The sequence below is a fragment of the Phacochoerus africanus genome, chromosome 16, assembly GCF_016906955.1.
Source record: "Phacochoerus africanus isolate WHEZ1 chromosome 16, ROS_Pafr_v1, whole genome shotgun sequence".
NCBI classification, from domain to species: Eukaryota; Metazoa; Chordata; class Mammalia; order Artiodactyla; family Suidae; genus Phacochoerus; species Phacochoerus africanus.
This window is the reverse complement of record NC_062559.1, coordinates 7,648,319-7,675,952: the sequence shown is the minus strand read 5'-3', so window position 1 is coordinate 7,675,952 and position 27,634 is coordinate 7,648,319. Positions and strand designations below refer to the sequence as shown.

Sequence of the window (27,634 nt, the reverse complement as noted above, 5' to 3'; positions counted from 1 at the left end):
AACCCAGGCAAAGACTGGAAGGGCTAAAGGAGACAGTGGTTCTTAGCCAGGCTGACTCCACATCACATTCTGTAGACATTTTTGGTTGTCACACCAGGGGATCGAGAGTGCTACTGGCAGGTGGCACACAGAGAGCAGGGATGCTGCTCAACATGCAAGACCTCCGAAACCAAGAATTATCTGTGCTGTATGTCCAAAGTGCTGGGTTGAAAAACACGGCTATGCATCGAGCTGTAAACTTTGTACCAAAAGGAAGGTGACCTGTAGCCAATGAAAGGGCAAGAAAATCACCCCGCTTAGATTTTCCCAACCTCATGCTATTATTCTCCTCTGTGACCTCATCACTCCTGTTCTAAAGCAACTTATTCCCCCCTCCCATCCCCACATGGTTTTGCCTCTTGGACAGAGAACCTCACAGAGAACTGGGCTGCATCCCGCCTCCCGGACCCATCAACTGAGTTTGCTCTGAACTAACAACAGTGCATTTTGTAAGGTCTGCAGCTGGTTCTTGGGGAGACCTCAGAGTCAGTCTCTTCACCACCCCCAAAATAATTGGGGGGGTGGGGTGGAGTTGCCTAGGCTAAATTCTGCTTTTCAAGGAAGCAAGATTTGAGTGGGATCATCCTGCATTATTGTGAGAGAGAAGCAGAAGCTCCAGAGGAGGGAAACCAGCCAGACTCTGAGAAAGGGGTCCAGATGGGAGGGAGGAAGGAAGTGGCCAGGTCCTGTGGGTGGAGAGAGGGGAGAGAGGCAGCTGCTGGCATAGAGTGATCACCAGAGGGACATCCCCAAGGCGACATACTGGCCACACTTGAGCTGTGGTGAGAAATCCCAAACTCAGCAAAAGGAGGAGAACAGGTTGGGGGAGAGGCAAGGATGGGGAAGTCATTCTGGGTGGTGACGCCACAGGTCCAGTGGAGACTGCAGCCTGGATTCCTTACCTCTGAGAATCCCAAGCTGGGTGGTCCTGTCTCCACCATGGGCTCCAGACTCCTCTGCTGTGTGGTCCTCTGCCTCCTGGGAGCAGGTGAGTCCTGGGCTTTGGTCTTTTGACTCCCTAAGCCATTTCATCACACGTCTACCAACTGGCGACCTCCTGGGACTTGTCTGATTTCTGCTTCTTTCCTCCTCAGGCACCTTGGACACAGCTGTTTTCCAGACTCCAAAGTATCTCATCATACAGACAAGAAATAAGAGGTCCCTAAAATGTGAGCAAAAGCTGAGCCATAACTGTATGTACTGGTATAAGCAAGGCTTCAAACAATTGCTTGAGATTATGTTTATCTACAATAACAAGGAACTCATTCTAAATGAAACAGTTCCACATCGCTTCTTACCTGAATCTCCTGACAAAGCTCATTTATATCTTCACATTGACTCCCTGGAGCCAGGTGACTCTGCCGTGTATTTCTGTGCCAGCAGTTAAGACACAGCCCTGCAGAGTCACCAGCTCCCTGTGCAAAAACCCTGGTCTAGGCAGGAAGCTGTGGGACAAGATGTTTGTGCAACTCAAGGCTCCATTAACACCGTGAACCTCAGTCTGCAGTACAGCTGGCCAGTACACCCCATGAAGCAGGACTGCCTTTATACACACAGAGGTCTTACAGAATTCTGACCTCTCAGCTAGAGCAGGGGGTTCCATGAAATTCCCTGAAGCACTCAGGGTTGCACGAACAAGAAAGAACCCTGTCTGATGCGCTGAAGATCTTAACTGATGGAAGAAGCCATTCCTTGCCTTTCTCTGCTGTACACATCAGTACATATTGTACATAACATTATGATTGAAAGCACACTATTTGCTAAGAATTTTTGATGAGCAAAAACCTAAAGGAAGGTGAAGATAAAATGTCTAGGACCAAAAGGAAATTCAGATGATCAATGAGTTCACTGCTCAGTGGAAAAATATTCAGAGACGCATGAAAATACATGGAGCCAGGTGTGTGGTTAGGCCATTTAAGAAGCCTCTTCTCAGAGGTCCTGTCTGGTGCAGCAGAAATGAATCCAACTAGGAACCATGAGGTTGAGGGTTCGATCCCTGGCCTCGTTCAGTGGGTAAAGGATTTGGCATTGCCGCAAGCTGTGGTGTAGGTCACAGATGTGGCTCAGATCTGGTGTTGCTGTGGCTTTGGCGTAGACCGGAAGCTGTAGCTCCGATTGGACCCCTAGCCTGGGAACCTCCATATGCCGTGGGTGTGGCCCTTAAAAGCTAAATAAATAAGTAAATAAAAAACAATGATGCAAATGAGCTTATTTACAAAACAGAAACAGATTCACCGACTTTGAAAACAAACTTATTGTTACCAAAGGGGACAGGTGGAGGGGAGGGAGGGATTGGATCTTGGGACAGACATATGCACTCTTATGGATAGGAAATGCATGGTCCACAGTGACCTGCTGTACAGCACAGGGAAATCTACTCAATATTCTGTGATCACCTATGCGGGAAAAAAAAAACTTAAAAAGAATGGATATGTGTGTGTGTATAACTGAATTATATTGTTGTATAGCAGAAATTCTTACAACATTGTAAATCAAATATATTTCAGTAAAACTTTAAAAATGAAAAAAAATGAGGGGGCAAGATGGTGGAAGAGTAGGGGGACATGCTCGCCCTCTCCCACAAACACAACAACAAAAAACACATCTACAGGTTAAACGACTCGCACAGAACAATTGCTGGCAGAAGAACCTAAACTCCAATAACGGCAAGAATCTCGTGACATAACTGGGTAAAACAAGAGAAAAGAGAGTGAGAGAAGGGGAACTGGGGCTGGATGGGCGCTCACGAAAGGGAACTGTGGAGCAGAAAGGGACCCCACACCCTGGAAAGTCACCTACTTGACAGAAAGATCAACTGAATCGGAGGGATCTCCAGATGCAGAGAAGAGCACAGCAGTAAGTCTGAGATCTGAAGAGCAGAGTGAGAACCAAACAGATCGTCCCAACTGCTGGCACCAAAAACAGAGACGCTTGGGTGGCGGCTGGGCACCGAGACCTCGGCTCTGGAGGTTAGTCCCGGGGGAATGGGCTGGGGTGGGCAGTGCGGAGACTGCTTGGGGAACTAGGAACCGGTCAGTTGCGTTCGCAGGGAAGAGACCACCCTGGAGGTCTAGGAAGCAGTCTGTCTGATTGGTGGGGCAGAAACTGCCTGGGAGTCTAGAAAGCAGAGCTTTGCGGGTGGAGGGAGCAATACTGCTAAGGGCTGGGGAGTGGAAGGCCACATCAGAGGCAACCTGGCAGAAGAGCTGGATCTGCCAGAGAGACACGGCACCAGTGCTGGGAAGGGTAGAGGAGACGGGGTGGGCGGCCATAGAATACTCCCCACACCACAGCGAGCTCACTTGCCAGCCAGCTATCAGAAAGCTGTGCTTCTCAAGTGCATCCCCCCTCCCCCTACCCTATGCTCACTCACCAGACCCTGAGACTGCCTGCCACCCCAGAGGGCTGGCCTCACCATTTGTGGGAAGCCGACACCGCAGGGGCTTTCCCTGCCCTGGCCTACCTGCCTTCTGGAGGGGCTATACCCCCGAAGAGCAGCACCCAGCACTGCCAGCCGCCTGGAAAAGGACCACAGCCCAGAAAAACTAGAACAAGCTCGGCGCTGCTGTGCAATATCTGCACCTATCCCTGGGCGGCCCTGCCAATTCAGCTGCCCTGGAGAAGAGCCCTTTGAGTTCTCAGCAGCCCAGCTAGCTGCTGCCACCCTTGGTGGGTGCTGTACTCCTGTGGAACAGCTGCCCAGCACTGCCAGCCCCCTGTGAGAGCCCCCACAGCCCAGAAAAGCTAGAAGAAGCTTGGCCCAGGCCGTGCAATATCTGCCTCCATCCCTAGGTGGTCCTGCCAATTCAGCTGCCCTGGGGAAGAGCACCTTGGGTTCTCAGTGGCCCAGCCAGTCTATCCCACCCTCGGGGGTGCAGCACTCCTGTGGAACAGCTGCCCAGCACCGCCAGCTGCCTGGAAGAGCCCTACAGCCCCAAAACACCAGAGCAAACTCTGCCTGGCCGCGTGAAATCTGCTTCCATCTCGCTGCAGACCTCCCAGTCCTGTCTGCCCTCAGGAAGTCCTCCTTTGCTTCAGAGAGACCCTGCCAGCCCCTGCCCACCCTCAGGAAAAGCCACCCTCCTCAAAGAAGACCGACCAACAACACCAGCCCTTAGGAAACATTCCACAGCAGTGCCAAGGCAAACCCTGCCCAGCCACCAGGGAGTACAACTCCACCAAGAAAAAGAAAACGATAAGCAAGATGAAGAAGCTGAGAAACCACCCCCAGTTAAACCAACAGGAGAACTCACCTAAAGCTGTCAACAATGAAACAGACCTCTGCAGTCTGGCAGACTTGGAGTTCAGAAGGGAAATAGTGAAAACACTGAAGGAATTAAAAGAAGATATGACCAGTAATGCAGATGCCCTCAGAAAGGAACTAGAAAATATAAGGAGGAGCCAAGGAAAATTAGAAAAGTTCATTGGCAGAGATACAGACTGAACTAAGGGCAGTAGAGACCAGAATGAATAATGCAGAAGAACGAATCAGTGATGTGGAAGATAGAATAATGGAAATCACCCAATCCGGTCAGCAGACAGAAAACCAAATGAAAAAATATGAAAGCAATATAAGAGACCTATGGGATAATATAAAGTGGGACAATCTACACATAATAGGAATTCCAGAAGGCGTAGAAAAAGATAAGGGGATAGAAAATATATTTGAAGAAATTATCGCTGGAAACGTGGCAAATTTAAAGGATACTGAGTTCAAGATATAGGAAGCACAGAGGGCCCCAAACCAGTTGAACCCAAATAGACCCACATCAAGACACATTATAATAAAAATGGCAAAAGTTAATGATAAAGAGAGGATCCTAAAGGCAGCAAGAGAAAGGCAGAATGTTACCTACAAGGGAACCCCCATAAGGTTTTTAGCTGATTTCTCTACAGAAACTCTACAGGCCAGGAGGGAATGGAAAGAGATATTTAAAGTGCTAAAAGGAAAAAATATGCAACCTAGAATATTCTATCCAGAAAGAATATCATTTAAAATAGAAGGGGAAATAAATTTTTTTTCCAACAACCAAAAGCTAAAATAATACAGCAACACAAAACCCAGGCTAAAAGAAATACTGAAAAGGCTTTTCTAAAACAAAAAGAAAGGGAGGGAAAAAAAAGGGGGGGAACTAGGATGATTGATGAAATCACAATCAGAGAGCAGTCACTCAAATAGCCAGCATACAGATTTAATCTTGAACATGTTTAAAATAAGATAAAATTTTAAAAAGAGTCATCAAAATAATAAAATGTGGGCAAGGGAAGTAAGGAAATTAATAGACTCTTTGTTAAAATTTTTTTTGTTTTTTTTTCTCTTCTTAATTTTAGTATAGTAATGAAGTGTTTGAACCTACAGGACCATCAGGCTAAAACACACAATTATAGGAAGGAGTTAGCATACTTAAAAAACAGGGCAATCACCAACCAAAACAAACATTGCATTCGCAAGAAAATGAAAAAAAAAAAAAAACCCTCAAGCAGAAAATAATCGGAGACCATCCAACCAAAAAAAGAAAGGAAGAATGGAGAACCATAGAATCAACTGGAATACAAGGTTTAAAATGGCAATAAATAATCATCTATCAATTATCACCTTAAATGTCAATGGACTGAATGCTCCAATCAAAAGACACAGAGTGGCTGAGTGGATAAAAAAGCAAAAACCTTCAATCTGCTGCCTACAAGAAACTCACTTTAGGACAAAGGACACATACAGATTGAAAGTGAAGGGGTGGGAAAAAATTTTTCATGCCAATAGACACGAGAGGAAAGCAGGAGTTGCCATACTCATATCAGACAAAATAGACTTTAAAACAAAAGATGTAAAGAAAGACAAAGAAGGACACTATTTAATGATCAAGGGATCCATCCAAGAAGAGGATATTACTATCGTCAACATGTATGCCCCAAATACAGGAGCACCCAGATACATACAACAAATATTAACAGACATAAAGGGAGAAATTGATGAGAATACAATCATAGTAGGAGACCTTAATACCCCCCTCACATCAATGGACAGATCCTCTAGACAGAAGACCAATAAAGCAACAGAGATCCTAAAGGACACAATAGAAAAGTTAGACTTAATTGACATCTTCAGGACACAACATCCAAAAAAATCAGAATACACATTCTTCTCAAGTGCCCATGGAGCATTCTCAAGAATCGACCACATATTGGGACACAAAGCTAACCTCAATAAATTTAGGAGCATAGAAATTATCTCAAGTATCTTCTCTGACCACAATGGTATGAAACTAGAAATCAACCATGGGAAAAGAAATGAGAAAAAACCTACTACATGGAGACTAAACAACATGCTACTAAAAAACCAATGGCTCAATGAGGAACTCAAGAAGGAAATTAAAAACTACCTTGAAACAAATGATAATGAAGACACAACATCTCAAAATTTATGGGATGCCACAAAAGCAGTGCTCAGAGGGAAATACATAGCAATACAGGCCTTCCTCAAAAAAGAAGAAAGATTTCAAATTGACAACTTAACCCTCCACCTAAAAAAATTAGAAAAAGAACAAAAAAGTCCTAAAGTCAGCAGAAGGAAGGAAATTATAAAGATCAAAAATGAAATCAATAAAATAGAGATTCAAAAAACAATAGAGAAAATTAATAAAACCAAGAGCTGGTTCTTCAAAAAGATAAACAAAATTGACAAACCCCTGGCTAGACTAACTAAGAGGAGGGAAGAAAGAACCCAAATAACCAAAATTAGAAATGAAAAAGGATAAATCACAATGGATACTGCAGAAATACAAAAAATTCTAAGAGAATACTATGAACAACTATATGCCAACAAAATTGACAACCTAGAAGACATGGATAATTTTCTAGAATCTTACAGCCTGCTAAAAATGAATCAAGAAGAAACAGACCAACTGAACAAACTGATCACTAGAAATGAAATTGAAGATGTCATAAAAACACTCCCTACAAATAAAAGTCCAGGACCAGATGGCTTCACAGGTGAATTTTATTAAACATATAAAGAGGAACTGGTGCCCATCCTCCATAAACTTTTTCAAAAGGTTGAAGAAGAAGGAACACTCCCAAAGACATTCTATGATGCCACCATCACCCTCATTCCAAAACCAGGCAGAGATAACACCAAAAAAGAAAACCATCGGCCAATATCTTTGATGAATATAGACGCAAAAATTCTCAACAAAATCTTAGCCAACTGAATCCAACAACATATCAAAAAGATCATACACCATGACTAGGTAGGGTTCATCCCAGGTTCACAAGGATGGTTCAACATATGCAAATCAATCAACATCATACACCACATTAACAAAAGAAAAGTCAAAAACCACATGATCATCTCAATAGACGCAGAAAAAGCATTTAACAAAGTCCAATGTCCATTCATGATCAAAACTCTTACCAAAGTGAGTATAGAGGGGACATACCTTAACATAATCAAAGCCATTTATGACAAAACCACAGCAACTATAATACTCAATAGAGAAAAACTGAAAGCCTTCTCACTCAAATCTGGAACAAGACAGGGATGCCCACTCTCACCACTGCTATTCAACATAGTACCAGAAATCCTAGCCACAGCAATCAGAAAACAAAAGAAATAAAAGACATCCAAATAGGAAGAGAAGAGGTAAAACTGTCACTATATGCAGATGACAGGATAATATATATAGAAAACCCTAAGGACTCAACCCCAAAACAACTTGAACTGATCAACAAATTCAGCAGGATATAAGATTCACATTCAGAAATCAGTTGTGTTTCTGTATGCTAACAATGAAATATTAGAAAAGGAATATAAAAATACAATACCTTTTTAAATTGCACTCCCCCCAAAAAATCAAATCCCTCGGAATACACCTGACCAAGGAGGTAAAGGACTTATATGCTGAGAACTATAAAACTTTAATCAAAGAAATCAAAGAAGATGTAAAGAAATGGAAAGATATTCCATGCTCCTGGGTTGGAAAAATCAGTATTGTAAAAATGGCCAGACTACCCAAAGCAATCTACAGATTCAATGCAATCCCTATCAAATTACCCATGACGGTTTTCACAGAACTACAACAAACAATCCAAACATTTACATGGAATATCACAAAAGACCCAGAACTGCCAAAGCAATCCTGAGAAACAAAAACCAAGCAGGAGGCATAACTCTCCCAGACTTCAAGAAATACTACAAAGCCACAGTCATCAAGACAGTGTGGTACTGGTGTCAAAACAGACAGACGACCAATGGAACAGAATAGAGAACCCGGAAATAAACCCTGACACCTATGGTCAATTAATCTTTGACAAGGGAGGCAAGAACATACAATGGGAAAAAGACAGTCTATTCAGCAAGCATTGCTGGGAAAACCAGACAGCTGCATGCAAAGCAATGAAACTAGAACACACCCTCACACCATGCACCAAAATAAACTCAAAATGGCTGAAAGACTTAAATATAAGACAAGGACACCATCAAACTCCTGGAAGAGAACATGGGCAAAACACTCTCTGACATCAACCTCATGAATATTTTCTCAGGTCAGTCTCCCAAAGCAACAGACATAAGAGCAAAAATAAACCCATGGGACCTAATCAAACTGACAAGCTTTTGCACAGCAAAGGAAACCCAAAAGACAACAAAAAGACAACTTACACAATGGGAGAAAATAGTTTCAAATGATGCAACGGACAAGGGCTTAATCTCTAGAATATATAAGCAACTTATACAACTCCACAGCAAAAAAGCCAACCACCCAATGGAAAAATGGGCAAAAGACCTGAATAAACTGTTCTCCAAGGAAGATGTACAGATGGCCAACAAGCACATGAAAAAATGCTCAACATCGCTGATAATAAGAGAAATGCAAATCAAAACTATCATGAGATATGACCTCACACCAGTCAGAATGGCCATCATTAATAAGTCCACAAATAACAAATGCTGGAGGGGTTGTGGAGAAGAGGGAATCCTCCTGTACTTTTGGTGGGAATGTAAACTGGTACAGCCACTATGGAGAGCAGTATGGAGAAATCTTAGAAATCTACACGTAGAATTACCACATGACCCAGCAATCCCACTCTTGGGCATATATCAAGACAAAACTCTACTGAAAAGATAGACATGCACCCGCATGTTCATTGCAGCTCTATTTGTAATAGCCAAGACATGGAAACAACCCAAATGTCCATCGACAGATGACTGGATTAGAACATGAGGTATATATACACAATGGAATATTACTCAGCAATAAAAAGGAATGACATAATACCATTTATAGCAACATAGATGGAACTAGAGACTCTCATACTGAGTGAAATAAGTCAGAAAGAGAAAGAAAAATACCATATGATATCACTTATATCTGGTATCTAATATACAGCACAAATGAATCTTTCCACATAAAAGAAAATCATGGACTTGGAGAACAGACTTGTGGCCGCCCGGGGAGAGAGGGAGGGAGTGGGAGGGATTGGAAGCTTGGAGTTATTGGATACAACTTAGAATAGATTTACAAGGAGATCCTGCTGAGTAGCATTGAGAACTATGTCTAGATACTTATATTGTAACAGAATGAAGGGTGGAAAAAAAAAAATGTATGCATGTAAGTGTATCTTGGCCCCCATGCAGTATAGTGGAAAAATAATTAATTTTAAAAAATGAAAAAAAATCTTTTTTTTTGTAATCTGTGGAATTTAGCTTATGTATTAGAGCCAAAGAATGTAATAAAATTTTATTTATTCATATTTTTGCTGTCTTCTTGTAGAAGCCCCAACCAGTATCTTCTTGCTACAGGGAGTGGCCATCATAATAATGTTAATAGTAGCAATGCTGGCCTTTTAACAAGTTATTTTTAGATTCTTTTCTAAGAATGGAGTATCTCCAGCTACCGTGGCTTTAAGGTCCATCGTATATGTAACTTGTTCAGGAGAATATCCAACACCCTTTGCTTAAATTCTAACCCAAAGAATCAGACTTGACTTGTTTTTTTGTCTGTTTCATGGGCCATATTGAAAATCTGTAACATTTATTACATTAGAAAATGTGCTATTTCCTTCCTGACCCAGCATATGCTTGAGTCAAAAAAAAAGCATTTCAATTATCAGCTCTTAACACGGGGTAACTGTTGTGTTATTCTTCCCATGTGGTAATAAATGTCACAGTAAACAAATGCTAAAAATCAAATATAGGTCATTTCTTTGCTGTGTTGAGTCCTATCTTCCACTTTACTACAATGAAAATTCATCACTGGCCCAAGAGTCTACCATACAAACATAGATGATCGTCCAATAACTACGTGGGCAAAGGAGAAACAGTTCAGAGGAGGAATGATAGGTCATCTGAGCTGGTCTCAGATAGAAAGCTGTCTGCAGAATGGATGGGCCAGGTTTGGTTTCTAGCATTTGAGAAACGCACAAGGCTTTGGAGAGCAATTCAGTTCAGTTCCTAGGTGGCAAGGGTTGAGGCCATATGCTCTCACAGTTATGAAGTGGTGTTGACACGGAAATACTGCATCCATTTCTTACACTTCATGTCTAAGATACATTTGATTCCACTGGGATTGTCTGACACTCTCCTTTTTTACCCCAATAGAATTCCGGGGGTGAACATGTCAAAGCCTTGTGACTGCTCCTAGCTATGGTCCCACGAGAATTCCTTGAACAAATCAAGATGCTAATATCTGCAGGGTTGTGTTGTGTTTCTAAGGACCCAGGCATAGCCAAACTCTCTTGAGTGAAAACAGAATGTCCTAGGTAAGTGGATGAATGTGTTGCCACGTGTTTTGGCTGTTTCAGGTGCTTCTTTCCTTTTCATGACTCACTGGAGCTTTATAGGCCTCACAACTTCTCCCATTATGTGGCATGAATAATAAGCTGACACCAGCTGGTAAGAGGCCTGCGATCTGGGGAATGTGCTGCTTTGGCCACAAGGGGGCGCTGTGGCTCCATTGTCAGGTCGCTGCTGGAGCAGGGGGGAGGGGATGGGAGGAAGCAGAGCAGGAAGGTGAGGAGGGAAGACTGGCTGGCAAGTGGGGGCCCCAACCTGCTGTCAGTTGGGAGCACCAGCTGTGGCTGTCTCCTAGATGCTCCACTGAAATCATTTTCACACTGATTTGTCTTGCCCCAATGCCTTGTGTAGCTTTCTTGCAGCAACCTGTTTCTTGAAACCCAGCCAAGCCCTGCACTCTCCACAAATGGCTTACCTGTTAGCTGGTCCCCTCAGAACTCTTCCCAGTGCCTGGCTGCTGGCCAGCATCAGAGCCCTGCCTTTTTAGTGATGGGCACTGATCTAGAACCCGGCCACAACCTTCCAGTCTGTCTCCCTGCACATGGTGGGGCAGTGGGGCTCCAGGGGGCTTATGTGTTGAATGTTGTGATCCATCCTGACTAAGCAGGGGTGGGAGGAGATCTCTTGAAGTGGGGGGGGGAAGTCTGTCGCTGAGAGGGGGTCTTGGAAGGGAGGGAGGATAGGGGCAGGATCTATGTAATAAGGAAGGAAGCTAATAGCCTAAGAGCAAATATCAGAGGAATTTCCCAACCCAGACAATTCAAATCCACCTTCTCTCAGAATTTATACAAGGAAAAAAAGAATCTCCATCAGGGATGAAGGGAGACTGGGGCTGCAGATACTCAGGGGCAGTGACATCACAGGCAAAGCCACCAACCAGGGAGGAGGAGACCAGAGACCAGCCCCCTTGCCCAGGGCATCCCAGTTTGTTGAGCCCACTTTGAACAGACTCCACCATGTGCTTCGGGGTGCTCTGCCCTGTGGTCCTCTGTCTCCTGGGAGCAGGTGAGTATTGGGTGCTCATGGGCTGCCCCTCGATGCTGAATCCTTGCCCTGAGGCTGCAGCCAACCCTCCCTTCTGGGCTTTGTCTAAACTTTGTCCTCTTCTCCTGACAGTCTCTGTGGACACTGGAGTTACTCAAACACCCAGATACCTGGTCCTGGGAACGAGAGATAAGAGATCTTTGAATTGTGAACAAGATATGGGACACAGTTTTATGTATTGGTATAAACAGAGTGCTCAGAAGCCAATAGAGCTCATGTTCACCTGTAACTACAATGACCCCACTGGAAATGAGACTGTTCCGAGTCGCTTCAGGCCTGATTGCCCAGCGAGCTCCCCCCTTTACCTGCACGTGGACGCCCTGAAACCAGAAGACTCTGCTGTGTATCTCTGCGCCAGCAGTAGAGACACAGCCCTGCAGAGCCAGCCGCTTCCTCTGCACAAACCTCGAGCACCCAGCCAGGAGGCTGTGGGGCCAACCAAGGCTCGGTTCCCCATTTCCTGGAAGACCCTCAATGGAAAGCTCAGACCCTGAGACTGCCTGCGGGCTCATGGCCATGGCTCTTCTGAGTTCCATCACAGTCACCAGCCACCTGTCCTGAGCAAGGCTGGGTCTGCAGCTGAATGTAGCACAATGTTCAAGTCTATCCCACGCATTTTCCAATGGGCTGGCCTCCCCGGAAAGCCTTTTGGGAGACACTTGACCCTCTGTCCTCCCAGTCCTGCTTCCAATAGGGGCCTGTCTCTGACTTCTTCCATCCAAGTTCGGCCGGGTTCTCAGATCTGACCCCAGCCACACATATGCGCAGACACTTTTCAAAGCGCCTCATGCCCTCAGCAGGGGCTCTGTCCTTTCCAGCCCCTGAGGACCACAGATCCCCCATCTGGTCCTTGTGTCTCAAGTTCACACTCCTGCATGTCAAAGGGCTCAGTACCTCATGGGCTCCTCTTCCACTCAACAATGCCTTTCAGGCTTGGTCCTTGTGCCTTCTGTCTCTTTAACCATAGATCTTCAGGGCTTCCCATCCTGCATTATCAGCCATAGAGTCTGCTGCCCTTGCAAAGCCCTGCTCACACCAGCCAGTGAGAAGTGATGGCCTCCTGACATTTCAGTTCAGGCCTTTGTGCTCAGAGCTGTCCCGGCTGAACCCCATATCTTCGGGCTCTGCTCCCTGTAATGGGCATCAGACCTGTGCACACCAGCAGCCAAGGGCTGGCAGAGCCCTGCATCCCTTCCTCGAAGCTCACCTGTCTGCATCTGTACCAGGCTCCCACCTTCCCCCTGAGAGGACACTCCAGGCTCCCCTGACCAAGCCCCAAAACATCATACTGGGGACCAGGTCAAGGGTATGCAACTCTGCCTTAGGAGTGTGGGTTTCCCTTCACCTGAGCATGACCCTGCTCTGTCAACTTCTATAAAGATAAGCACATTGAGATCTAGTGGTTTTAAGGCCTTACTTACTGCCAAATACCCAGGCCTGTGTCAAGCGGAATGTCTATATTCACCAATTCCAGGTTCTCTAATCCAGCTTGTGTGTTTTCTGAGTTCTCGTTTTCCCACTCAAGGCTAGAGCAACCCCTTCCCTGATCAGAGCCCAAATCTGCACAGACACTTGCTCTCAACTCCAAAGGCAGCCAATGGGCCTCTGAGTCCCTCTGTTCAGGGCACTGGGCTGGGTACCTACTTTCTCATCTGCTCTTCTTCCCTAGCACTGAAACGTCTCTTTAGGGGTCGGGTCTCAGCCTCTAATTGGCGTTCCTCTCCACACTGATACTGGTGCCTGGCCTCTACTCACAGGTGCTGAATAGAAACAGAGTTTAGGGTGAAAGAGAAAAGATAGCTCTATTGCTCTAGCAGCCAAAGGAGAGTCATAGCAGGCTAATGCCTCAAAGACTGTGTCTGACTCATGGGAGATTGGAAGGCGGTTTTATAGTTTGGGGAGTGAAGACAGGGCCAGAGATAAGGATCAGGGGAGAGGCAAGCTTGCATTAGTTTCAAACCTGGGGTTCAGTGGCCTGGTGGACTTCTTTCCCTATTGGAGAGGCTTCCTTAACATCTTCCATTTGTCGGGGTTTTAGTTCAGTAGAAGAACTCAAAGTTTTTTTTTTTTTTTTTTTTTTTTTGTCTTTTTAGGACTGCACCCAGGCATATGGAAGTTCCCAGGCCAGGGGTCTAATTGGAGCTGTAGCCACTGGCCACACCCACTGCGACAGCCATGCCAGATCCTAGCTGCCACTGGGACCTACACCACAGCTCACAGCAACGCCAGATCCTTAACCCACTGAGCAAGGCCAGGGCGATTGAACCCGCAACCTCACGGTTCCTTGTCAGATTCGTTAACCACTGAGCCATGGGACGGGAACTCCAGATATTCTTATCTATATGCCTTGAGGGGAACCAGGACCCTGCCCCAAGGCTGCACTCTTGTGTCTTGACTCCTCCTCCCTGGTCTCAGCATCCCCTCTCTTCCCTGATTAGCAACCTTTGGCACCTGCCCTTTGCAACTCAGGGAAGCTCATGGAGGCTGCAGTTTGTTCCCTAAAAACAAGAAATGGGGGACCCAGAAAGGATTGTGAGCCCAGGAGCCCACAGGGCCCTGCCTGGTTTCAACCCTCCTAGGGGCCTATGTTATTTTCGTCTCTTCCTCCCCAGAGTTTCAATCCTCAGGTTCAGAATCCAGAAACATGCCTCCGGATTGTGGCCCTGAATGGCTGATAGAGAGGGTGTCCCCAAAGGTAAGGTTTGTGTCTCTTCACACAGAGACTTCAGAGACTGAACCTGAGAAAGCACACTGAGGATTTAAGTGAGACACGCACCTCTGAGGGCGAGGCAGGCAGGGAGGCGATCAGCTGCCCTGCGTGTTGTGGTACACCTGCTACCTGGGGCATCTGATTGTCTGGGCAGGTTATTCCCTGTGAAGGTGAGGTGTGGGGGTCTTATTCCTTAATTTTCATCCCAGCTTCACCTTCCCCAAGGGAGGAGGGATCTTTGTCCTCATCGAGCTTGATCACACGTGTCATGGCTTTAGTGCATGAAGGGTACTTCTGCTCTGATAGCTAAATGTGTTATAACGTTATGATGATGGGGGCATAACGAGCAACAGGATACATCTGGACACAGATATGCACCCTCTTCTCAACCTTTCTTTGCCCCCAGGGCACTTATCACCCCAAAAGCTGTGCTTTCCTCTCACTCTGGAGGTTGTGGCTTTTCTTTATCCATCCATGGACCCTGCTGTTTGCATGATGTGTGGTTTCCTGCCATCTGGCCCCATGCACCCCTTCTCTGCTCATGCCTAACCACCTGCCTACTGGAACAAGGGGCGCGGGTCCTGGCTGTCTTTATGCCTGGCCTCGCTGTGCTGAAGGCTGTCCCTGTGCAGCTGCAATATTTCACTTGGGGCCTGTGGGTCTGCACCCTCCAGGACACGGACCTGAGTTTCAGAGCATCACCTGTCCACGTGGGTGCCAAACCTCCCTGCTTCTGCTCCTGGGGGCGCTCTTGAGACCATGGGTGCCGCCCAAGACTCTGACATCACTAGACCTCATCTCTTGGGCTGCTAGGGACCAGATGCCCCACTGGGGGAGGCCTCAGCCTGCCCTAGCCCTGCCATGGATGGCAGGCTCTTCTGCTGGGCCATCTTTGGGCTCCTGGGAGTAGGTGAGACCTGGGAGTGGGAGGGAAACTCCCACCCCTTCCCTTAACCTAAGCCCAGTGCCTGACTTTGGTCTCTTCCTCTGTCTCATCCCACAGGCCACATGGAACCTGGAGTCAGACAAAGCCCTCGCCACCACATCACAGAGCCGGGACAGAACGTGACTTTGAGGTGTGACCCCATTCCCGGTCATTTGTACTTCTGCTGGTACCGACAGACCCTGAGGAAAGGGGTGGAGTTTCTGATGTCCATCTATAACAAAGAGCCTTCAGAGAAGGCCGACTTTTTAAAGGATCGGATCTCAGCTGGGATGTCTGATGGCACGTACCTGACTCTGAAGATCCAGCCTGCACAGCGGGGAGACTCGGCCCTGTTCCTCTGTGCCAGCAGCTCAGCCACAGCCATGCACAGACACCTCCTGCCCTTCCACAAACTCTAGAGCTCCTCTGCTCTCCCCAGGCTCTCAGCAGCGCCTGCCCCGCCCAAGGAGGCTGGCGGATGTGTGGTGGGTCTGCAGCTGCTTCTCAGGAGCAGAGGCCAGAATTAACGGTAGTTTGTAGGAGAGGAAATGGAGCACAGGTTCTCTGGGTGTGTGGAAATTGGGAAGGTTCTCAGCCCCATGGAATGTGGCCGTGGACCCCAGCAACGGGAGAGATGTGGCCAGTGGATGACCTGGGGAGCCTCCAGGGAAACCTCTGTACTCCCTTGGCCTCTGCCTGTGTTATTCTCTATTGAGCAAAGCATGCATCTGCCTTGCAGTGGAGACGGGCCTCCTGGGAGCGGAGAGGGCCCTGCTGCCCTCACAGGACAATCCAATCCTCTTAGAGGGCCGAATCAGTGCCTGGTCACGGATGGGCACAGCTGACATCAATTCCCCCTGTGACTGGGAGCCTCCTCCTCCTCTGAGTAGCCAAGACTGCTGCCCCGTCCTGCCTGCACCCTTTGTGTATGACCCCCTCTCCAATAAAGCACGGATGTCTTTGTTGCTGTCTTGGGGCTCATTCTTTGTTCTTGAACCCCGGCAATGATCAGGCTTGCAGACCTGCGAGGTACCCTCCAACAACAACAGGAAAACCAGAAAGAACGGGTGCGGCAGAAGCCCCCATCAAGGGAGGCTTGTGCACAGCAGCCTTCCCCCAAGAGCAGGACCAGTGCCATGCTCCCCAAAACTGATTGTCCTCTTGGAATCATCCTCGGGAGCTGGCATCAGCCAGGTGATGGAAGGTGTTAGGAGGCCTGAAGAGGAGGTTGGCCACAAATCTCTAGGCAGTAGCTCGCCCGTGGTCCTCCCTTCAGTGAGATGACATGATTCCACTGGGGTTGTCTGACACTCTCCTTCTTTACCCCAGTAGAATTCCGGGGGTGAACATGTCAAAGCTTTGTGCCTGCTCCTAGCTATGGTTCCAGGAGTATTCCTTGAACAAATCAAGATGCTAATATCTGCAGGGCTGTTGCTTAGTTTATGCCTAAAAACCCAGGCATAGCCAATCTCTATTGAGTAAAAACTGAATCGTCTTAGTAAATAGCTGAATATGTTGGCAACTGTTTTGGCTGTTTCAGGTGCTTCTTTCCTTTTCATGATTCCCTGGAGCTTTATACTCATCACAGCTGCTTCCAGTCTGTGGCATCAATGATAAGCTGACTCTAGCTGATCAGAGAGGTCCGACCTGGGAAATGTGCCATTTTTGCCAGAAGGGGGCGCTGTGGCTGCATTGAAGGGTCACGCAGGGGCAGGGGGAGGGGCTGGGAGTGAGCAGAGGAGGCTGGTTAGAAGGACAGACTGGCTGGCAAGTGGGGCCTCCAACCTGCAATCAGGTGGGAGCGCCAGTTGTGGATTCTCCAAGATGCTACACTAACATCCTTTCACCTTGATTTGTCTTCCTTGCTGCAACCTGTTTGCTGAAAGCCCAGCTAAGCCCTGCACTCGCACTGGTATCTCATCTGTTATACCCAAGTAAGAGTTTTAACTGAGACACAGCCCCCGCCCCTTGGCTGAAAAGGCAGCTTTTCAGCTTTGCTCGCCTCATACACACCCCCCTTCTCGTCTTCTTGGAGCACCTACATGCCTTGTGTCCTTGATGCTTATCAGTATTGGCTTCTGTAGCCTTGCTTGCTCAGTTCCTTAGGCAGGAACACTGTCTGCTCTGGGGCTACCTCAGGGGAAAACCTTGAGACCCCGACGTCTGTATTGTGTAAGAGGTACGCAGAACAAAGACCTGGTGCTCAGACTCTGGAGGTGACGCCTCTGAGCCCGCACAGGTGCTGAATAAAGCTTGCTACCCTGCATCTCTGAGCGCTGTTTGTCTCCTTCCTCAGCCAGGGTTTCTGCGACAATCTGGTCCCCTCAGAACTCTTCCCAGTATCTGGCTGCCGGCCTGCATCACAGCTGTGCCTTTTTAATGATGGGCAAGGGTCGAGAACCCGGCCACAACCTTCCAGTCTTTCTCCCTGCACGGGACTGGGCAAAAGGGTTCCAGAGGGTTTATGTCCTGAGGGATGTGATGCAGCCTGACGAAGCAGGGGTGGCAGGCGATCCCTTGAAGAGGGGGATGGTCTGTCCCTGAGAGGGGGTCTTGGAAGCAAGGGGGCGGTGGAGAATCGACATAATGAGGAGGGCGGCCAGTAGCAAAAGAGCAGCTATCAGAGGAATTTCCCAACCCAGGCAATTCAAATCCACCTTCTCTCAGAATTTATACAAGGAAAAAAAAAAAAGAATCTCCACCAGGGATGAAGGGAGACTGGGGCTGCAGACGCTCAGGGGTAGTGACATCACAGGCAAAGCCACCAACCAGGGAGGAGGAGGCCAGAGCCCAGCCCCCTGCCCAGGGCATCCCAGTTTGTTGAGGCCACTTTGCCCTGCCTCAGCCATGTGCTTTGGGGTGCCCTGCCCTGTGGTCCTCTGTCTCCTGGGAGCAGGTGAGTCTGGGGTGCTCACGGGCTGCCCCTAGATGCTGAATTCTTGACCCAGGGCTGCAACCACACCCTCCCTTCTGGGCTTTGTCTGAATTTTGTCCTCTTCTCCAGATAGTCTCTGTGGATGCTGGATTTAGGCTGGACCTGACCCAATGACCTGGCATGAATGAATTCATGAGTATAAAGACAGGATTCTTTTTGAATTGATTCACATACCGAGTTATCCTCCTACACACATGTGTGGCATGCAGATCCACTCTGCTCTGCCAAAGGATCCAGTCCTAGGCTGGACATCCCCAGGCTGGCACTTCAAATCCACTCACACCCGAGATATTGGGTCAGGAGAGAGTTAGGATTGATGTATCTATCCTTTTCCTTAGCTAATTTTTGTATTAGGTATGTGTGTGTGTGCGTTTGTGTTTGTATGCATGTAAAGTATATATGTGTGTGTGTATATATATATATAAAGAGAGAGAGTGAGAGAGACTGAAAGAGAGATTGACACTGACTCATTTCTTTATCCATTCAGCTCATTCATTTCAATCGCTCTTCTTATTTATTCATTGATTTGGGTGCCTCCTGACCCACAGAGATGTGGTCTGGCCAGAGGTGGATCGCCCAACGCAGCTCTTGCCCCAGCCCCAGCAGTGACCAGGAGAGACTCTTAAGCATGGCAGCCACGTGGGAACTCCCTGAGAGCATGTGGGAGGAGACCAATCAACCGTCCTTAAATCATCAGACCTGGTTTTGGTCAGGCCTCCATATCCTGGCGCCCTCCTGACAAGGGAGGCTCCTCTGGAAAGGCGAGAAGGACATTTCCCTCAGCCTCCTGAGTGGAAAACAGCATGGGGCTTAGCCCAGCTGCCCACGCTCTTACTGCCGAAGCCCCCCAGGATTCCTCACCACCACCCTCCTTCTCACTTACCTGAACCCCTGACAGGGAGGGGCTTGACCAGGGCCAGCTCACGGTCCAATCCCAAGGCTGTGTGTGTCTGGGCACCTGCCTCTAGAGGAACCCAAGGCCCACCAATACCCAGGGCATGCCTCAAGCCTTTGAAACCCACTGCCCCCCAACCAGGCTGCCAATCCACCTCCAAATCTGGAAGGGACACCTCTGCCCTCCGCCTGACAGGTGTCTTGGAGGAGAGAGTCCCTGGGGCCCAGGGAACATCCGCACATCCTCTGGGTGCTTGCTGTGGGTGCGTTCCGCTCAACACTCCATCAGCACCAAGGTGGAGCCTGAACCTTTGGAGTCTTGCAGCTCTCACCTGTTCCAGCCTGGAGCTGCACCTGGGGCCAAAAAGGGCTCTGGAGCCCTCGTGTGGACATCGGCTTGAACAGCCACTCTCAGGCTTTCCTCCCCTCTCTGTCTCAGGAGTCCCTGGGGCTGCATTGTCTGGGGCCCATAGGAGGGTTGGGTCTCCTTCCCCTGCTTTTATGAAAGACCAAGAAGGGCACTTCCACATGGGCTCTATCTCTTTCTCTCTAAATCTTCCAGAACGAAGAGACCATCCTACACCATGCCTCGCTCTGTAAACCCTTATCTCCGAATCCATCAGGTCATGCCAGTCTGCTTCCTTTTGGATAGAGCCTTGCCCATAGGTATGGATGAAGATAGGTGTGTAAGGATGGAACGAGTATTTTTTTTTCTTCATTTTCCCCTTTGTTACTTTCCTTCATATCTTTCAGTCTCGCCTCGATTCTTTCCATCTCCCTTGTTTGATCTTGCCGGTTCTCTCTTTCCCTCTTTCTCTCAAAATGGATTGACCCCACCTGGAGTGTGTCTGATCTGGATCCCCGTCAATGTTTGCCAAAGCACAGGGTTTACCAAACCCACCACACCAACCAAATCAGCACTTTTCCCCAGGGGGCCAGAAGGGAGCTCAGGGAGAGCTTTCTTTGGATCAGTCAATAGAGCAGCCTGCAGATGCCCGGTCTGGATCTAGCTCACATCATCTCCCCAGGTGCCTAGAAGGAAGAGAAGAGCCTCCCAGGGAAGACAAAGGGAGGTTCATGATCCCTCTTGAGAGACTATGCCCAGCGCTTGGTACTGCTGCTCTTCCTAAGAGCTCCAATTTGGCACCTCCCGTGCACACCTCGCAGGCACTTAATGCGCATCCCAAAACCCAGGTCATGCTGGGCTTCCAAATGGAACAGCTCAAGCACACAAACTAGGAAAGAGAACCTAAAACCAACAACCCAGGTGACAAATGGGGAGGAGGTCTGAATCATCATTGCCCGTGTCGGGATTGCCATCGTGCATCCAGCACCGGAAAAAAACACCATCGCTCATACCTAGAGAATTCCAAATCCCAACAAGATGGAGAGTCCTCCTCCTCAGCCCAGTCCCCATGGCCATCCTTAGGAGGCCTTCGAATGACAACCCCTGGGCAGAATGTGGAAGAGAAGGTGCCCTCCCACAGGGTGGGTGTGTATGTCCATTTATTCAACCACCGTGGACCGCAAGATCCAGGGCCTCCCAAAATGAACCCTGAAATGACCGTCAGACCCAGCACTACCAACTCATGGCCCTGTCTCCAGAAAAAGTTTCTCTTCCAAAGCTTATACACCTCACTATGTTCAGGCAGCACTCTACACAAGAGCAAGGCATGAAAAACCATTCTATTTCTGTGGATAGAGGATTGGGTTAGGAAGCATCACTCAGCAATAAAATTGCACAGGAAAAGGTGCTAGAGGCAGCCACAGTGTTGGAAAATGAAATGTTCAAATGAAACGAAATAGGTTTGTGAGGGAGACACACATAGCATGTGAAACCCGTCCCTCTTGAATCTTACCAATGACACCCAGGAACCTTCCTGCAGGAAAGAAACCTTTGGACTGACATACAGATGGTGGCTGCCAAATGGGAGGGGGAGGGTGTGGGAATGCCTGGGATTTGGGATGTCATCGATCCAAACCCTTGCCCTTACAGTGGGTGGCAGAGACATCCTGCTTGGAACAGAAGGTACGCTATCTAGTCACTCTTCTTGGAACCAGAGGGAGGAGAATGTGAGAAAAACAGAATGGATAGACATGTCCGATGGGATCTCTTTGTAGGGAAATGGCAATGGATCCAGTTCTAGGAAGCGACAATCAAAAAGGAGTCATGAAACTAAAAACCCGAAAAATGAGCGTCTCAGCATTCACCAGGGAAGGTGTCAGGGTTGAGACTGCTGCCCCTCGGGAAAAGAGACAGACCTAAGGACTCTGTGGATTCTGTCAAGATTGCCAAGCCTAGCCACATCGGACCCGACCTAATGACCTGGCGTGGATGAATTTCTGAGTATAAAGACATGATTCTGTTTGAATATATTCACTTACCGAGTTATTCTCCTGCACACGTGTGTGGCATGCAGATCCACTCTGCTCTGCCAAAGCATCCAGTCCTAGGCTGGACATCCCCAGGCTGGCACTTCACACCCACTCACACCTGAGTAATTGGGTCAGGAGAGAGTTAGGATTGGTATATCTATCAATTTCCTTAGCTATTTGTTCATACTATGTATGCGTGAGTGTGTGTATGCATGTACAAATATATATATGTGTGTGTGTGTCTGTATATATATTTATATAGAGAGAGATGGAGAATGAGAGAAAGAGAGAAAGAGAGATTTACATTGATTCAATTCTTTATCCATTCAGCTCATTCATTTCAATTGCTCTTCTTATTTATCCATTGATTTGGGTGCCCCCTGCCACATGGAGGTGTTGTATGGCCAGAGGTGCATCGCCCAATGCGGCTCTTGCCCCAGCCCCAGCAGTGACCAGGAGAGACTCTTAAGCCTGGCAGCCACTTGAAAACTCCCTCAGAGCTTGCTTGAGTGTGTTAACATTCATGTGTCGGTGAATGTTGGTAACCTATGCCTAGGAATTGTATGCAAGGCTCTGCTTTTCATCCCAGGCTAGTACTTAATTCACCCTATCACACGAGGTACTGGGTCAGAAGAGCTTTAGCTTGTCTTATCAATTTGCTTAGCTACTGTGTAGGACATGCTTATCAATTAAACTCATTCTCTTCAATATCTATTTCTATTTATAAAGGTATTTGGGTGCCACATGAAATGTTGGGATGTGGTCTGGCCAGAGTTTGATCTCACAATGCACGTATTACCACAGCCACAGCAGTGTCAGAGAGAGACTGTTAAGTCAGGAAGCCATGAGGTTACAACCTGGGAGTTTTCATGAAGACACAAATCAACCCTGCTTCATTCATCAGACGTGGCTTCACTCAGGTATTCATAATCTGGTGCCATACTGAAAAATGAGGCTCATCTCGAAAGGCAAAAAGGAAATTTCACTAAGTCTCTAGAGTGAAAAAAATCACAGGAATTAGCACTCTTCCACAACATACTGCCACCAAGGACAACCATACTTTCATCAGCACCAGCCTCTTTCTCCAGGTATCGAAACCACCAAAGGGTAGGGGCTGGAAAAAGGCCGCTCATAATACAAACCAGATGACCTGTGTTTCTCAGCTCCTTCATCAAGTGAATTTTGAACCAACCTAAGAACACTCCGAAAAAACGGATACCAGTCCAACTCAGGTGAGGGAGATTGGTGTCTCCTTTGCTTAATATGTGGCAAGGTTGGAGAGAAACTCTCAGGAGACCAAGAGAGTAGAAAACGGCTAGATTCTGACTACAGGTGCTCCTCAACCCAACATCAACCCCAAACCTGCCCCTGCACCTGCAGCCTGGCACCTGCACCTGGGTCCGCAAGGTGCTCTGGCGCCGTCTTGCGGACATCTGCTCTAACAGCAACCCTCAGGGGTTCCTCCTCTCTGGGGCTCAGCCGCCGCCCCCCACTCCACCCACCCCCCCCACCCCCCCGCACAGGGCTGCCCTGGCTGAGGGCGATGTGCTCCTTGAATGTCCTTCCTCCGCTTTCTGGATCTGCCAAGAAGTGCCAAGCCACGCGGGCCAGGCTCTCTCGCCAAGGCTTTGGCGAGCCTTGAGGCCACCCTACACCTTGCCACTCCATTCAAACCCTCGGCTCCCAACCCGTCAGATCATGACAGCCTTCTTCCCTTGGTAGCTATCCCTGCAATGATGTGTCGACGAAGAGAGGTAAGGAGGGATGTACCAGCTGCGTTCGTTTTCGTAAGTGTTCCGGCTGCGATTCCGTCCTTCCTATGCCAAAAGGCGGCTGCTTTGCTTTCATCCCTTGGTTCCTCTCTTCCCCTCATTCCTCCTCCTTTCTTGACCCCACCTTAGCGGGCCTGATTTGCCCGCCTATCGATGCGTTTCAAGCAACAGCGAGGAGCAAGCCCACCGCAGGGACCAAGAGAGACCTTTGCCCCGGGGAATGGGGGCGGGGGGATTCTTGGGGACAACTCACTCACGTCACATGCATCGATCTTCCAGACGTGGGTCCGATGTTCACACCACGCGTATGGGGCGGATGGAAGAGGCTCAAAGGTACAGCAAATGAGGTTCATGAGACCTCCCTCACGAGAGGAAATGCACAGGGACCCACACGGCGGCTCACCAAAGGATCACCGTTTCACCAACTTCCACGCACGACCCTCAGGCTCTCTCGCCTAGTACTAAAGCCTAGGTCCGGCTGCGGTTTCCCAATCAACAGCACAACAGCTGACACCAGCCAACAGCCAAACGAACCCCAAGACCCAGGGGAAAAGTGGCACAAGTCTGGACGAGCCGTCCCCCTAAACGGACATGCAGAGAGCCAAAACCCTGGGGCGGGGGAAAGGACCACCAGCCCTCATTCGGAGAGAACCGCAAATCCAGACGACGCTGAAACACCAACGCACCCCTCTCTGAATGGCCATCCTGAGTCAGTCGACAAGGAACAAGTCCCTGAGAGGGTGTGGAGAAGAAGATGCCCTCCTGCAGTCGGGGTGTTTTTGGAAATGTGTACACCCGCTGTGCACCACACGATCGAGCCTATCCGAAAGAAAACATCGATCTAGAACGACCTTATGCCCCGGGAATCCCACTCTTGGTCGTACTTCCGGAATTTGTTCTTTTCACAATTGAGAAGCCCCATTACGTTCCTGCGGCACTGTTCACGGTAGCCATGCGTGGGAAAACAAACCCCCACACAAACAATACCCGTCCCTGCCCACCGAGAGGTGATGGGATGAGGAAGAGAGGGTGTGGCGACACAAAGGAATGCTACTCGGACGGAACAACAGAGCAAAGACGATGCCATTCGCAGCCACACACGGGGAAGGAGAACCTGGCAGACTAAGGGCAGTAAGTCAGAACTTGGAAGACACACACCAAGGGCTATCCCTGCTCTCTGGACTCGAACAAATGGAACCGACGAACCTTTCTCCAGAAAAGAAACTCCTGGACTGGGGAACAGAGTTGTGGTTGCCCGATGGTAGGGGCAGGCTGTGGAAAGGACCGCGATTTGGGAGGAATGGACTCCAACTCCTGTGCTTGGTATGTGTTAGCAGTGAAGTCCTGCCGCTCTAGCACAGGGCTCCTACCTCGTCACTTATGTGGAGCGCCAATGGAAGGCACTGTGAGAAAAAGAATAGGTATGTACACGTGCGACCGGATCCCTCCTGTGTTAGCGTGGAATGGAGCACCGTCCGTCCGTGAGATGGGAAAACGGTCACTGGTACAACCCCACCTAACGAATGGCTTAGGATTCCCCACAGCATGTGTATTGGGAGATGCAGCTGCCTCTTGAGAGAAGCCAGACTGGCCCCGTGGACCCTGACAAGGTTCCCGAGCAAGATGACATGGGACCAGATGTAACGACCAAGCGTGTGGGAAGTTATTTCTATCATAACCTTTCATTTTCTATTCGTCCATGACGAGTTCGTGTTCCTGCCCCCATGTGTGGCATGCAGCTTCACGCTGCCCTGGAAATGCACCGGCCCCGAGGCCGTCCATCCCAAGGCTTGTACCGAAAACACGCTGCCACCTGAGGTATAGGGTCGGGAGAGCCTTTCGGATTGCCTTCTCGAGCCATGCCCTTAGCTCCACCGTAAGGAAAAGCATATGCATGCATTTTCTTCCTATTCCGTTAAGCCCGTTCTTTCCAAATCGACTTTGAACTCTCAGTGGATTCGGATGCCCCCCGGGACAGGGGGATGTGGTTTGGCCAGAACTCCATCGCGCTGCAGCTCTTTCCACAGCCACAGCAGTGACAGATAGACCCTCTTAAGCCAGGCAGCCGCGAGGGAACACCCGGAGGGCTTGCTGGGTGACACCAATCAACCCTGCTTCATTCCTCAGACGCGGCTTCAGTCAGGCCTCCGTGCCCTGGCGCTGTGCTGAAAAGGGAGGCTGCTCTCAAACGGCAAGAAGGAGACTTCCCGAAGGCTTTGGAAGGAAGAAGCACACGGATTCGCCCAGCTGCCCAGCATAACGCCACCAAAGCCCGCCACTCGGTCAGCAGCAGCAGCCTCAGGCTCCCCCGGCCTAAACCACCGACGGTCAGGGGCTTGAACATGGCCAGCTCCCGCCCCACCGCAGGGGCTGCGTGGGGCTCTGCCCCTGCCTCTGGAGGAACACAGGGCGTCCCGACACCCAGGGAATCCTTCGAGCACGCCAAGCACCCTCCCGAGCCACCAGGCTGCCGACCCACCTCCGAAGGCTAAAGGGACGCCTGCGTCCTCTGCCCGACAGGAGGCATCCTGGGCCAGAACGTCCCAGGTGCCCAGGAAACCACCCAAAGGCCTCTGGGTGCTTGCTGTGGGTTCCTAGCCACACGTTCTCCACCCCAACCCTGAGCCTGCACCTGCAGCCTGGCACCTGCACCTGGGTCCGCAAGGTGCTCTGGCGCCGTCTTGCGGACATCTGCTCTAACAGCAACCCTCAGGGGTTCCTCCTCTCTGGGGCTCAGCCGCCGCCCCCCACCCCACCCCCACCCCCCCCCACCCCACCCCCCCCCGCCCAGGGCTGCCCTGGCTGGGGGCGATGTGCTCCTTGAATGTCCTTCCTCCGCTTTCTGGATCTGCCAAGAAGTGCCAAGCCACGCGGGCCAGGCTCTCTCGCCAAGGCTTTGGCGAGCCTTGAGGCCACCCTACACCTTGCCACTCCATTCAAACCCTCGGCTCCCAACCCGTCAGATCATGACAGCCTTCTTCCCTTGGTAGCTATCCCTGCAATGATGTGTCGACGAAGAGAGGTAAGGAGGGATGTACCAGCTGCGTTCGTTTTCGTAAGTGTTCCGGCTGCGATTCCGTCCTTCCTATGCCAAAAGGCGGCTGCTTTGCTTTCATCCCTTGGTTCCTCTCTTCCCCTCATTCCTCCTCCTTTCTTGACCCCACCTTAGCGGGCCTGATTTGCCCGCCTATCGATGCGTTTCAAGCAACAGCGAGGAGCAAGCCCACCGCAGGGACCAAGAGAGACCTTTGCCCCGGGGAATGCGGGCGGGGGGATTCTTGGGGACAACTCACTCACGTCACATGCATCGATCTTCCAGACGTGGGTCCGATGTTCACACCACGCGTATGGGGCGGACGGAAGAGGCTCAAAGGTACAGCAAATGAGGTTCATGAGACCTCCCTCATGAGAGGAAATGCACAGGGACCCACACGGCGGCTCACCAAAGGATCACCGTTTCACCAACTTCCACGCACGACCCTCAGGCTCTCTCGCCTAGTACTAAAGCCTAGGTCCGGCTGCGGTTTCCCAATCAACAGCACAACAGCTGACACCAGCCAACAGCCAAACGAACCCCAAGACCCAGGGGAAAAGTGGCACAAGTCTGGACGAGCCGTCCCCCTAAACGGACATGCAGAGAGCCAAAACCCTGGGGCGGGGGAAAGGACCACCAGCCCTCATTCGGAGAGAACTGCAAATCCAGACGACGCTGAAACAACCAACGCACCCCTCTCTGAATGGCCATCCTGAGTCAGTCGACAAGGAACAAGTCCCTGAGAGGGTGTGGAGAAGAAGATGCCCCCCTGCAGTCGGGGTGTTTTTGGAAATGTGTACACCCGCTGTGCGCCACACGATCGAGCCTATCCGAAAGAAAACATCGATCTAGAACGACCTTATGCCCCGGGAATCCCACTCTTGGTCGTACTTCCGGAATTTGTTCTTTTCACAATTGAGAAGCCCCATTACGTTCCTGCGGCACTGTTCACGGTAGCCATGCGTGGGAAAACAAACCCCCACACAAACAATACCCGTCCCTGCCCACCGAGAGGTGATGGGATGAGGAAGAGAGGGTGTGGCGACACAAAGGAATGCTACTCGGACGGAACAACAGAGCAAAGACGATGCCATTCGCAGCCACACACGGGGAAGG

At 49.3% G+C, this 27,634-nt stretch overlaps 2 gene segments (V, D, J or C); both read left to right on the top strand.

Annotated features, from left to right (window-relative positions):
- The first annotated feature begins 738 nt into the window (after window positions 1-738).
- Window positions 739-1,610, top strand: LOC125117478 (T cell receptor beta variable 3-1-like). The segment is given in 3 exon segments: window positions 739-821; window positions 910-1,027; window positions 1,134-1,610. Coding segments are annotated over 2 exon segments (342 nt in total).
- Window positions 1,611-11,756: 10,146 nt separating this feature from the next.
- On the top strand, window positions 11,757-17,033 carry LOC125117477 (T cell receptor beta variable 4-2-like). The segment is given in 3 exon segments: window positions 11,757-11,833; window positions 11,945-12,315; window positions 15,586-17,033. Coding segments are annotated over 3 exon segments (486 nt in total).
- Window positions 17,034-27,634: the final 10,601 nt, after the last annotated feature.